The 14,582-nt window shown below is 37.9% G+C and overlaps 1 protein-coding gene across 1 annotated transcript in view; it reads left to right on the plus strand.

Annotated features, from left to right (window-relative positions):
- DNAAF6 (dynein axonemal assembly factor 6) overlaps positions 1-14,582 on the plus strand; it is a 41,489-nt gene that overhangs the window by 16,401 nt on the left and 10,506 nt on the right. The window contains exon 5 of the mRNA XM_004606314.2: positions 2,828-2,924. Within this exon, the coding sequence (XP_004606371.2) occupies positions 2,828-2,924 (97 nt within the window). The remainder of the gene's footprint in view (positions 1-2,827; positions 2,925-14,582) is intronic.

The raw sequence follows: 14,582 nt of genomic DNA on the forward strand, positions 1-14,582 counted from the left end.
AAAGAGATAGTACAGATGGTAAGGCTCTTGTCTTGCATGTGGTCATCCTTGTTTGATCTCCCGGTACCACATAGGATCCCCGAGGACAGCTAGGAGTTATCCCTGATCACCAAGCCAGGAGTAAGTCCTGTTCACTGCCAGTTGTAGTTCAAAATAAAAAACAAACAGATAAAGCTTAAGTTGCTAGCCACAGAGACTGGGTAAATAGTAAAACCATTCCCTTTACAGCTGTGTAACTGGAAACATAGTTGTAGAGAGAAGTACTGAGTTTTATTTTTGGTGGATGGACTATCTAGGAACATCTAGAAAAAATATATAAATATAATATATATGTGTGTATATATAGTAGGCATTTGGGGAATTGCATTGCTACTGTAGATTAGGGTAACAGCATAAGATAGTGCAAATTCATTTGGGAGTCATGGGCATATAGGTGGACAAAACCTTTCTATTTTGATTTAACCTGGTTTCACCTTGGTAAATACATGGTAGAAGTTATAGTCTATTACTGCCCCTTTTCAAACAGATACTTATTAGTAGTTAATTCTGTTCAAACTAAGAGAAATACCCTTTACATTTCTGGGCATTCCTATTTGCAAAAGGCCAGAAGTTAAATCTAATCCTTTAGTATTCTCTCCAGGTATTTACCGTTAATTAGTTTGGGTAGAATTAAATTTTAAAAGATTATTCTTAAATGTCTACTTATTAAATTCCTTCAAAAATGATAAGACACATTATACGTGGGTTCTTGTATAAACTGCTGTATTCCTTACCCACAGATTTAAATGCAAGGAAAAAAATTGTGAATAATCACATTCGGTGAAATACCTGAGAAAATCCTTCTTTGTTTTTTTTAAATTTTTTTCTTTATTTATTTTTAATTAGTGAATCACCGTGAGGGTACAGTTACAGATTTACTCATCTTTGTGCTCTTGTTTCCCTCATACAAAGTTCGAGAACCCATCCCTTCACCAGTGCCCATTCTCCACCACCAGTAAACCCAGCATCCCTCCTACCCTCCCCAAACCCATCTCCCCACACCCCGCCCCGCCACTGTGGCAGGGTATTCCCTTTTGTTCTCTCTCTCTAATTAGGTGTTGTGGTTCCCAATAAAGGTGTTGAGTGGCCACTGTGTTCTGTCTCTAGCCCACATTCAGCCCACATCACCCTTCTCCCGCATGGCCTCCGACCGCATTATACTTGGTGATCCCTTCTCTGAGTTGCCCTCTCTCCAGAATGTGAGACCAGCCTCCAAACCATTGAGTCAGCCTCCTGGTACTTATTTCTACTATTCTTGGGTGTTAGTCTCCTACTCTGTTATTCTATATTCCACAGATGAGTGCAATCTTTCTATGTCTGTCTCTCTCTTTCTGACTCATTTCACTTAGCATGATACTTTCCATGCCGATCCACTTATATGCAAAATTCATGACCTCCTTTTTTCTAACAGCTGCATAGTATTCCATTGTATAGATGAATCAAAGTTTCTTCAACCAGCCAGCTGTTCTAGGGCACTCGGGTTTTTTCCAGATTCTGGCTACTGTAAACAGTGCTGCGATGAACATATAAGTGCAGATGTCATTTCGACTATACTTTTTTGCTCCTCTGGGATATATTCCCAGCAGTGGTATTGCTGGGTCAAATGGGAGCTCGATTTCTAATTTTTTGAGAAGAGTCCATATTGGTTTCCAAAAGGGCTGAACCAGTCGTCATTCCCTCCAGCAGTGTAGAAGGGTCCCTTTCTCCCCACATCCTCTCCAACAGCGATTTCTTTTGTTCTTTTGGATGTGTGCTAGTCTCTATGGTGTGAGGTGGTATCTCATGGTTGTTTTGATCTGCATCTCCCTGATGATTAGTGATGTAGAACACTTTTTCATGTGCCTTTTGGCCATTCGTATCTCTTGCTTGGGAAAGTTTCTGTTAATTTCCTCACCCCATTTTCTGATGGGGTTGGATGTTTTCTTCTTGTAGAGTTGGGAAAAAGAGTATGGGAGGCATCACCCTCCCCAACCTCAAACTTTACTACAAAGCGGTAATAATTAAAACAGCATGGTACTGGAACACAGGCAGACCCGCAGATCAATGGAATAGGGTGGAATATCCCTACACACAACCCCAAATGTATCTAATCTTCGATAAGGGAGCAAGAGATGTGAAGTGGAGCAAGGAAAGCCTCTTTAACAAATGGTGCTGGCACAACTGGACAACCACATGCAAAAGAAAATCCTTCTTTGAACTAAGAATTCCACAGGACTAGATTCTGAACACAATAGTGTAGTATAGTGTAAATGTAATGCCAGTGTTTATAGTGTAGAATTCTGGAACTGGATAAAAACCATAGAGCTCCTTTAGTTCAAAATCACCCTGTCCCATAAATTGTACAAACATTGAACAGAGATCCCATGAGTTTGTGATTTAACTAAGATCACAGAGTTAAAGATAAATGTGGATTTTCTATCTTTATTCTGTAGTTTGAACTTGAGAGGGGTGTTTCTTTTCATTTATCAAACCATGCATTTAGCCCCAATATTCTTCTTTGTGCTCCAGGGAAGGAAATTATTTTTTACCTTTCTATTCGTAATCTTATTAGAAGTTCTAGCAATTCATTTTTTATTTAGAAACAAAACCATAGTAAATATAAAAATTCCTTTTGACTAAATTTCTAAGGCGTCACTTCCTTTATGTTCTGCTACATGACGGAGAAACTACAAATGCTTTGTTTCTTTTAGTTTTGGAATATTATGTCCTCAGAAGTTTTTAGCTTTCTACTCTGTGACAGGAACTAGCTCTTTCATTTCGGAGTCTGTATCAGTAATTTTTTTTTCAGGTATGAGATTCTATTTAAGCAACAGGTGGGAACTGAAGATGTGTTCCTTGGATTGACCAGGAAGGATTCATCAACAGCCTGTTGTGAAGATCTTGTGGTAAGCTAATGCCCCCTTCCCTGTATCCTATATGATTATGAGAGCTAAACTGACTGTTATATACATTTAAGTGATATAGGCTAGGTTTTAAATTATTTTAAAGTGATGGTTGCTGGACTGAAAAAATAGCCCAAGTGGTAGAGGTCATGAGGCCCTGATGTAGCCCCAGCACCACAGGATCCTACCCTCTGACTACTGCTGGGATTGGCCCCAGTTAAAAATAAGTATGATTGCTACAATTCAGATACTAGGAAGATAGTGGGATAACAGTTTAAAATTGATTAAAAAATAGTATGAGACTAATATCCAAGGACAGAAAAAAGGAGCCAGAACTGCTCCACGGTTGGGAGCTTGCCACAAGTGTGTGGGGAGTGGAGGGCTGTTAAGATAGAGAAGGAACCACTATGACAAGACAATAATAAATGGAATGATCACTCTGGACAAGAACTGAGTGCTGAAAGTAGGTGAAGGGATATACATTATAACCTTTCAATATCTATGCAAACCATAATATCCAAAAGGAAAGAGAGAGTGTGAGAAAGGTATAGAAAGAGAAAGAACGGGATGAACCTCACTCAAGAGCAGACTGGCAGAAAAACCCTGGTATGTGGGAATCCATGACTCAGATCTCCAAGCCTGCTCGGACCGGGACTGGGCCTCCTCCCCCCAGCTCCCCAGTTTTCCAGTAGTTTGGCAGTCACACCCACAAACTGCCCCCCCACCACTGCCATGCCATGTAATCTCATCAACGGACAAGACCCAGAGACTATAAACTAAAGCTTCCGGAACAGAACGATGCAGAATTTCCTGGGGCTAAGTACAGGACCTCTTACACTCTATCTCACTCACTTATCAAAAGTAGCAGACATTTGTTTGGTTTTAACATACTTCCTTGTATTCTCTTATATTTGGGCTTAAATGGCTCCAGAATGAAATACAACAACTTTCACACACTTCCCTCTTATTGTGGTGGGAAGGTGCTCGGTGGTAGGATTGGTGTTTGAATATTATCTGTAATGAACCATTGTGAACTATTTTTATGAAAATAAAAAATATATATAATTTTTAATGAAATAGAAAGATAGAAGAGAAAATTGCCTTCTCTAGAGTCAGATGGGAAGAGGTGCAGGAGGAAATCTAGGGACACTAGTGGTGGTATACATACACTGGTGGAGGGATGGATGTTGGAACATTTATGACTGAAATCCAATCATGAACAACTTTGTGTATCTCACAGTGGTTCAATTTAAATAAGTTAATTAAATATAATTGATAACCATAGACAAAGTAATCTAACTTTACACGTGAATAAAATTTATAAATAAACATAGTAGACTTGATTGGCATAAAAAGTTCATGCCTAGTCATATGAAAACTTCCAAATCCAAGGTGAGTACACTGATGATGGGGTGGAGTTAGGATTATGTACACATCAAGCCATAATGGAGAACATTGCAAATCACAGTACTAAAATAAGTTAAAAAATGAATAAAAAGCTTCCCAATCCAATTACAATAAGTTATTTCTTTCATTCTGTTCTTTCCCATGGATACCTTTTTATTGATTCTGATGAGCTGATGTGACAGAATGGAATATTTCCTTCCCTAATGTCTCAATCTCATATCTTACTTAATATCTTATATATGTATTTTTAATGGCTCCATTGAATTGAGGTACTTTATAAAAAGCATTTTTTTATACATGCTATTATCTGAATTTCTAAATGAGAGCTCCAAAAACACATCTAAAATGTTACTTGACTCCCTTATGTGGAAAATATTACAGCATTTATAACAATGCTGAAATAATTGTTTCTATATAATAATATTAATACCAGCAGTTTGGTGATGCTACGTATGTATACTTATTTGAATCTTTTAATAATATTGTTCAAAAGTCTGGGCCTAACCAAAAGCAGAATATTATGTATACTTGAACAACACGCACAAGAAATTTTTGTCTTAAGAATTAATTTTTTTATCATCAGAGTATATGAATCTCTGATCTCCCTCTGCAGAGGTTCCCCAACTTATTTGTCCTTCTGTGTGTTCACAAAATGTGTGTGGGCTCACCGCATGTGTTTGGTGTCTCTGAGTCACTTCCCAACCCTGTCCTGCAGCTGCCACAAGACACATGAAGGGAACAGAGGCCAGACTGATTGGTGCTCAGTCGCTATTTATTCCAATCTTGGTCCCACCGCTTATTCCATTTTCCCTGCGCACCGATTCCAGTCTCACTGGACGCTCCATTGTAGTTTTCTCCTGCCACTCATTCCCATATCCTACTGTCTTCATACAAGCCTCACTCTGCCTCATATTCCAGTTTCTCCCATGCCCGTCTCACAGCATTAGTTATAAAGCCAAATCGCCAAGGGTTGGGGTTAGAAATTACACACGAGTGAGATAGCACAATCAACATTTGTAAAGCTCTTCCTTCCAGAGAAGCTCTTCTAAAACAAAGATCTCATTCTTCTAGGAGATCTGCTCAGTGGTGGAATTTCTTCTGAGGGTGTATTTCTCCGTTCCTTTGTCCATATCCATTTAAACAATCATCTTAAATTTACTTCTTAATAATATTTCTAGTCATTTTATATGGACACAGTAAGAGATATAGTAAGCTTGTAGGGTGGCTCTCCTGGAGATATCTTTCTATATATCCCAGACTACAGTCCTCAAACAAGATTAGTATTTCCTAATCCCAGCAGGGTCCTTGTCCAGTCACTTCTCTTTGGGTCATGACAGAGTTGGTCCACAAACATGCTCTTAAGTTATTATAAGCTTTATGGTGCTTGGCCAGTCCCATTTCTATGCCAGGATAGTTTACAGCTTGCCCTGGTTCACCAAAGTCCTTTTGTCAGGACCCTGCTTTGGGGGTGCTAGGAACTAAGGGCAACTGAAGCGTAAGTCGAGTAAATATTACAGATGACCAGGAATAAATATTTTTCAGAGTCAATTAACTCTCAAGTAACAAGAGCATAGCATCAACCGTCTTCCTGTGTCTATACAAAAAGAACCGTTGCTGTAAAGTTAACTGCAAAGAACATAAAGGAAAGAGAAATATTTCACTTACAAGTACAAAATCCAGAGATCTCTGAAGAATCTGGATTTACAAGTCACAGGTTCTGATTAGGAGAAATGAGCGATTAACTGGGGAAATCGCTCATTTCACAAAGGAGAAGTTAAAGATGAATTGGAGTCCCGCCAGAGTGTGAGCTTTGGGAAGGGTGTTAATCAGTAAACCTAAGCTGTGGAGAGGAAAGGATTGACCAATGTTATCCAACAACCTACTGTGCCCTTTTCAGAAAAATATAACTCAGTGCTCTCCAATTGCACCCAAATTTCTATCTGTGCCGGTGGGTTAGTCCAGTGACCCGCCCCCCAGTAGGTGGTATCAACCATTTTAGGAAACACTGGCAATATAAAGTACTGAGGTGCCCATAAGAGTTGTTTGGTATTTTTCCTTAAGAAAATGATAAATGGAATATTTTTCATGAACTTTGGGCTTTCTATCATTACCAAAATCAGAGACATTCAACTACATCAAGTAATATAATGGGAATAGTGACTTTAAGAACCTCAGGAGACCTTTCAAATCCTAATGAGTTAAAGTTTCAAGTGTTCAAAATTTAAAAACATTCTAATTCTAAAATAAATAAATAAATAAATAAAGTTTCAAGTGTTCTTGAAGCAATTAGTTCCCAGGATCTCACCAGCAATATTCAAGTTTATCTCAAAGTGCTTTAAAATTATGTTTTTTGATATCTATTATGAAGGTTGCTCTAAACTCTGGAGAAATTCTAGGTCCTAAATCAAGTATTGAGTCCTTTTAATTCTCATATGCAAATTACTATTGATTTTAGGAAGCTAAATCATGCTTTGGGGTAGCAGTATACAGTGTACCTAGAACTGAAATACAAAATATTTTATCCCGCCCTCTAATTAATTTATAATTGATTGAGGAGACAGAACTAACATAAATGTTCTCATTTTGTCATTAGAAAGCTCTGTATTGACAGTTATAAGCTGACAGAAGTTGAGGTTTTGGATGAGGCATGGATACCACTGAATTGCAACAGCAAATGAAACATTTTTTGGTGCTAGAATGCTTCACCGTTTGTGTACCTTTTAGTTCCTTTCTTTTTCTTTGCCTTATATTCAATATTTAAATCCCTGATAAATGCTACTGCATAGCAGGTGTTGTCCTATGTGCTAGGAAAATAAAGGTCAATATAAAAGTGAAAACAACTATTGTAAAGGATTTTATAGTAGGGAGGTGGACATCTAATCAATCTTTGTAACTCAGTATGGAAAAAACACGATTAGAAGTCTACATCATGCTGGTATAAGAGAGAAAGGGATAAACATTGTTGAAGTATTTAGTATTTCTACAGTGGACAACATATCAAGAAGGACATTCTACTGGAAACAACCTGAGTGCCCAAGAACAGATGAATTGATAAAGAAACTATGACACAACTACACAATGATATCCTATGCAACCATCAGGAAAAATGAAGTCATGAAATTTGCCTATAAATGGATGGACATGCTGGGTGTAATATAAATGGATATCATGCTGGGTGAAATGGGTCTGAAGGAAAGGGTCAGATACAGAATGACTGCATTCATTTATGGTGTATAATATACAGAGAGAGTGTAGAAGAATAATATCCATGGCCAGGTAAAACAAGGTTTAGGAAGACTGGCCAATGGTTGGAAAACGAACCACAAGTGCGTGGGAGGCTGAGGGTAGGTAATATAGAGAAGAGACCACTATAACAATAATGGCTAGGAATTATCACATTGGACAAGATCTGAGGGTTAAAAGTAGGTAAGGGATATTCTTGATAACCTTTCAGTATTAATATTGCAAACCACAATGCTCAAAAGGGGTAGAGAAGTTGAGCTTCCATTTGATCCAGCAATACCACTTCTGGGAATATACCCTGGAGAAACAAAAAAAGTATAGTCGAAATGACATCTGCACTTATATGTTCATCGCGGCACTATTTACAATAGCCAGAATCTGGAAAAAAAACCCGAGTGCCTGAGGACAGACGACTGGTTAAAGAAACTTTGGTACATCTATATAATGGAATACTGTGCAGCAGTTAGAAAGGATGAAGTCATCAACTTTGTATATAAGTGGATCAACATGGAAAGTATCAAGCTAAGTGAAATGAGCCAGAAAGAGAGGGACATACATAGAAAGATTGCACTCATTTGTGGAATATAGAACAACAGAGTACGAGACTAATATCTAAGAATGGTAGTATATAATAACAAGAGGTTGGCTCCATAGCTTGGAAGCTGGCCTCACATGCGGAAAGTCATCCCAGATAGAGAGGGGAACAACAAGTAATATGTGATTGGAGATCCTGCGCGGGAATGGAGATGCATGCTGAAAGTAGACTAGAGACTGAACAGGATGACCACTCAATACCCCTATTTCAAACCACAACACCCAAAAGGAAAGAGAGATATCAAATTGGAATGCCCCACCACAGAAGCGGGGTGGGGTGAGGGGATGGGACTGGGGGGTGGGAGGGATACTGGGTTCATTGGTGGTGGAGAATGCACACTGGTGGAGGGATGGGCTCTCAAACATTGTATGAGGGAATAACAAGAGCAAAAACGTGTGAATCTGTAACTGTACCCTCACTGTGACTCACTAATTTAAAAAATAAATTAAAAAAAGAAAAAATTTTAAAAAGCAGAAAAAAGACTCAAGCTATGCTAAGTATTTCTTGCTCAAATTTATAAACTTCCTTGAGATACTATGACATGTCTTCAAATATAAGAAATCATCAAATTGTAATTTTCCATTTATTTAATAACAACAGAAAGATAAGCATAGTACTGTGTCCAATTATATACAACAATTATGTGATGCATTCCAATTCAGAAACATTAAAATGTGGGCAAAATTACACCTTAGAACTGGCTAAATATGTTGTTGCATCCTGTGTTCAATTATATACAATGGTTATGTGACACATTCAAATTCAGAAACATTGAAATGTGGGCAAAATTTTACCTTAGAACTGGCTAAATATGTTCCTGCATCCTATATATAGTCAGATTTAACAGTCCAACCTGGAAATTTTGAGATCTTTGCCTAAACTGAGGAAAATCATAGGAGATTGTTTAAGTTCAAGGACTGATGCAATATTTAAAATTTTGCAAGGTTCACCCTTTTCCAGATTCCAAATAAGTTACCAAAATTTATGAGTGTTATATCAAAGTCATTGTCCTAAAGAAAATACTGTTAGGACTATGTATGTATTTAGCAAATCTTCCATTCTTTTTTCTAATCCCAACGAAAGAACCCTATTATTCAAATTCTGCCTATCCTCTTGTTACCCTTTAATATTCCTGAGTTTATAGTTACTCTTCTTTCTCTCTCTCTCTTCTTTTATTGAATCACCATGAGAACAGTTACAGGGTTTTTTTTCAGGATTAAGTCTCAGTCATACAATGATCAAATACCCACCCCTTCACCAGTGCACATGTTCCACCACCAAGAACCCCAGCATACCTCCCTTCCACTCCCCCCCGCCTGTGTGGCAGATGATTTTCACTTTACTCTCTCTTTACTTTGGTTACATCAATTTTTGACAGAAACCTACTACTATTATTTGGAGTATCCCCTCCAACAATCAGGCCTGTCAAAACGGCATCATTAGATCATATGTTTTCTATTGTTGATAACAAAGAGCATATGATGTTGCACGGTCGCGAAAGTGGCTGCCCAGTTTTGGGATTCTGGTATTTTAGTAATTAAGCCCAGAGGTATTTCTACCAGCAGCCGCTGCATTCCGAGATTGGTTTGTGTGCCTCTAGAATCATGGCTGTTCAGGAGCGGTGGAGCTGTTCGTGGGTGGCCACTCAGAGTCTCATTTGGGCAGGGAGCAGGGCCGGTTTTGCACTGCCCCCCCCTATCGCTAGATTCTCCGTGCGTCCCATCACTACAAGCTCCTACCTCTCTGTCCAATTGTCTCTGAAAGGTGGTGGTCGTCATGCTGCCAGAAAGGGGAAAAGGACAAGGGACAAAAACCCTTCCCCCTCCCGGGGCTGCATGGGGCCGTAGCTTAGTTCACAGTCCATGAGTATATCTGCCAGAAGCCACTGTGTTCCGAGATTTGTTTCTGTGCCTCTGGGATAATGGCCACTCAGGGGTGGGGGAGCCGTTCCTGAGTGGCTTTTTGTATATCAGATAAATTTGCGAGGCCGCATAAGCAGCTGAGCGGTTTGGAGAAATAGTCCCAGTCCCACATACCGGAGCCATGTTAGTAGAAGCTCAGTGTAGCCAGGACTCCGTCTGGAGAAGGCGAGACTTTGTAGTTACTTAAGCTTCTTCTTTTCCCAGTCAATGATTAAACATTTTGTCTTTTAATTAAAATTGTATAGATCTAACATGTATAAATGATAATTTAACATATACAAATGAAATTACTACCACAGTCAAACCCATATAATCTAGTTATACATAGATACCATATATGTGTTTGTGGTGAGCTCACCGTGAATCTGCTGTATTTAAAAGAATCTCCAGTCATATTATTAACTATAGTGATCATACTGCACATTAACTTTTGAGGTAGTGATGGTTGTTGTTTACTCTTTTTGTTGTTATTTTTGCTGTTTGGAATTGCCAGCATGTTTCATCAAAAAGAATTCAACGAGAAAGCTAAGTATATAAGATAAAATAAACACTACTGGCCTGTAGGGATAGATCAACAGAGTGAGAATATGCTTTCCATGCAGGAGGCCCAGGTTTGATCACTGTCATCACATGGTCTTTCTGAGCACCATTGAGAGTGATTCTCAAGTATTCAGGCCTCTGAACACTGCTGGGTGAGGCTGCCAAACAGCAAATAAATAACCAACAAAAGGCTGTTAGATAATATAATTCTATCGTTCAAGAGATACCTTTTAGTGGAAGAATTGGGGTATCTTGAAACATAGTTTGAAATATGAGTCTTTGATGTCTCTTCTTTATATTCCAGTTGGAAGAAAAGATTATGTTTTCAAGATATGATAGCAAATGCTCAGGGACTGGGATTTAATTAGCTGAGCAGTAAAGTACTTGCCTTTCATGTATGAGGCCCTGGGTTCAAATCTCAATACTACCAAAAATGGTTTAATCACGATATAGAATATTCATTAAATTAATGAAAGAATAGTAGGAGGATTTGAGGATCTTTTTCTTAGAACAGAAACTTCGATTTTTTCAAAACCTTCTAAACAGGATGCTTCTCTCTTACTTTATTTTACTTTACTTTCCCTTTTATCTTCTGTATTCTCCCTTGCCACAAGTCTTCCATTATAATAGATTTGATATATATACCTGAATATAATTTATTGGATACATATTTATTATCTTGTACATTCACTATATCACTGTAATCTCGTTCATTTATTTGCTCAAGCGGGTGCCAGTAATGTCTTCATTTGTTCCTATCGGGTGCTAGTGAAGCCCAATGGCGTCTGCTCTCTCCAGAAACACAAAGAGCACGTTATTGTCACTGTTTTTGACATATTAAATATGTCATGGATAGCTTACCATGCTCTGCAAGAATTTATACATTATAAATCATTTATAATTCCTTAATTCAATGCTCACTGAGCATTTACTATATGCCAACTGCTCATTACATAGTGTTGAACAAAATAGGGTTCTCCTCTCAAGGAGTTGACTTTAAGGCATCATGCAGTCCAATAGCAGTCTTTCATAGATTTATCTAATAAGGAAACAAGGATCACAAATCGACGTAGATATTACTTATACAGAAAGCATAAGTAAGTTCAGCCTAGTGTTGGCTCCCTGTGATCCTCTGCTTACAGGAAGATGTTGAATTAAAGGGGCCAGCGGACAGGAAACATGAACAGTGAGATACCGTGTTGCTAAAGCGCCTATCAACTTGCAACTAAGGCTGTTTTGCAACCTGTGTCTATACTCAGAGGAGGGGTGATAGAAATTCCTATGCCTTACTGACTCAAAGAGTGGGCTGAGAAACTGCTGGGTGGTAGCCTCCCACAGGGTAGAAAACAGATAAGAAACATCCTTGAGGCAGTCCTTACAAGATTATCTTCCTATATCCTCAGAGGATCAGAATGTTCTGCCAAAACTTGGAGCAGCTGCAGCTGAGCCTTGTCTATGTGGTCTCTGAGCATAGCACAAGATTGAGAGGGCAACAAAGGAACTATTTCCTTAAATTTATAGTCTATAAATAAGTTTTTATCCTGATTTACCTCACATTACCTGATATAAGAATAATGGTAGAAAACAATCTAAATAAAGCTTACTATCTGCCAGGCATTTTTCTAAGAACTTTGTACATGGTTATTCATTAATACCTAACATAAAATGCATAAAATAAATGCCATCCCCATCTTTAAAATGAGGTTACTGAAGCACAAAGAAGTTTGGTAATGAGTTAAAAGTCATACATTATAGAACTAGCAGAACTGTAATTTGAATCCAGGAAATTGGTAGAGAAGAATGTGCAAAGCAGTGTGGATGCAAAGAAGCAGAAGCCCAGACTTCAACAATACAAATGACATTTGATATGTCCATTTGAAGGACTTCATGGTTTGTTACAGAGAAAAATCTTCATAAGCAAAGTTACCATCAAAGGAAAAAGCATAGTGCTATAAAAGTATTTTGTTTGAGTATGTGCTGGAGAACTCAAAGTATGTGTTTGAAACCTTTTGATTTTTGAATCCCAAAATACATTGGCATGGAACCAGTACAAAATACAACAAAATAGGAAGATTAGAGTGAATTTTAGATACACTTGGATTCCACACCGTGTAGTATGGATTTAATTGTGCACCCTCTTCTCCACTAAGTAGTATCTTAAGTACTTAACTCTCAATATGATGATCTTTGGAAATATGGCCTTTGAGAGATTATGGGAATAGATGAGTTCATGGGAGTTGACGAGCTCACAATACTACTCATACCTTTGTATAAGGAGAAAATATGCTCTGCTTATACTCGCTGTCATGTGGGAATGTAGCTGTTTATAAGCCAGGGAAACAGATATCATGAAAAACTGACTTGACTGGCATGAGTGGTATTCTCAGATATATAGACTATACTATTTCATTATGATAGCATAAACAGACAGACACCAGTACATCTGGACCTTATCTGGTGGGCACTAGAGTTGTTAACCATTTTAAAGCACAGGAGTTAAATGGTTAGATGAGTTCTTAAATACACAACTCTAGTGTTTTGAAATGCACAAGTAACATGATTCTGAAATACAAAACTTTAGTGTTCTGAAATATACATCTAATCAATTATGGAAGAGAATTTGGTTTAGATAATGGTAGATGGTAAGCATGAATTTGGCAACTAGTAGAAGGAAAACCAGTTGATAGTTGCACCTGTTGATAGTAAGAGTAGAGCCTGAACTCTTTCAGTGGGGATGGAGAGAAAAGAATGACTTCAGTAGACATTTTGTAGGTATATTAATAAGATTTAGTAGGTGACCAAATGTGATATATATGGGAGAAATAATAGTCACATTGCTAACTCTGGTGACTAGGTGAATTGTGATGGCTTTAATCAAGATGTAGAAATGTACAGTGGTTTATCTCTGAATAGTAATCTTAGAGATTTTAGTCCTTTCTGATAATTAGTCCTTTAAAAAAACTAAAATTAGTTTTTAATCTTTTCTGATAAATTTTCCATATTTTTAGTTACAATCTATTATTTTGGAATGGGTTTAAATAAAGAATGGATTAGTGTTGTAGCAATTGAGTATTAAGTTCAAAAAGAAGATGAAGTTCTAGGAGAAAATATATACCTAGAATTTGAAGACATGAGTTTTGTTTTATTGTTTTTTAAAACTGAATGGAAGACCCCCCACAAAAAATTGGGTATTCAAGAATATTCTGAGTCTTATGAAATTACTGGTGGTGAATTCTGAGTTCAAAGGGGAACTAATGGGAGGGTTTTTTTTATGAGAAAGTAAGGAGTAAATACAAGAGAAGTAAGAGATATGAGTCTCCAAATGGCAATTGTTGGGAATCTGAGGTTTCATGTGTTTCCAGACATAAAGACATAAAAGAGGGATGAACTTGGTCATTGTAGTCTCAAAAAAACCAGTGGTAGTAAGGCTGTGAATGTTTGAGGCTGAATAATGAATAGTGCCCATAGTGGTCCTGTAGATGAGTATTCTTACTCCAGAACAAGCCATGCTTATTTATTTATTCTTGGTTTTCAGGCCACACCTAGCAAAGCTCAGAGCTAATCCCTGGAACTACACACAAGGATCACTGTGGTCAGAGTTTGAGGGACAATATGGGGTGCAGGGGATCTAACTTGGGTAAGCCAAAGGCAAGGCAATTGCCCTACCACTGTACTATCACTCCAGCCCTGAGCTAAACTTATTTTTGGCTCCTGAGAGAGAAGAGATGAAGAAAGGGGAAGTAAGGGAAGGAGAGAGGAGGAGAGGGAAGGGGAGGAATCAGACAAGCATGATAAAATAGTACCAGAATGTTCAAACTAACACTATAGGCATTCATCTATTAATTTAAAGATATATACATAATCTAAAGATACATATATTCACACATGTATATGTACATCAATTTTCACCCTAGTTTTATTTTATTTGGGGTGGGGATGAATCATACCTGGAGG

Source organism: Sorex araneus, chromosome X (genome assembly GCF_027595985.1).
Source record: "Sorex araneus isolate mSorAra2 chromosome X, mSorAra2.pri, whole genome shotgun sequence".
NCBI classification, from domain to species: Eukaryota; Metazoa; Chordata; class Mammalia; order Eulipotyphla; family Soricidae; genus Sorex; species Sorex araneus.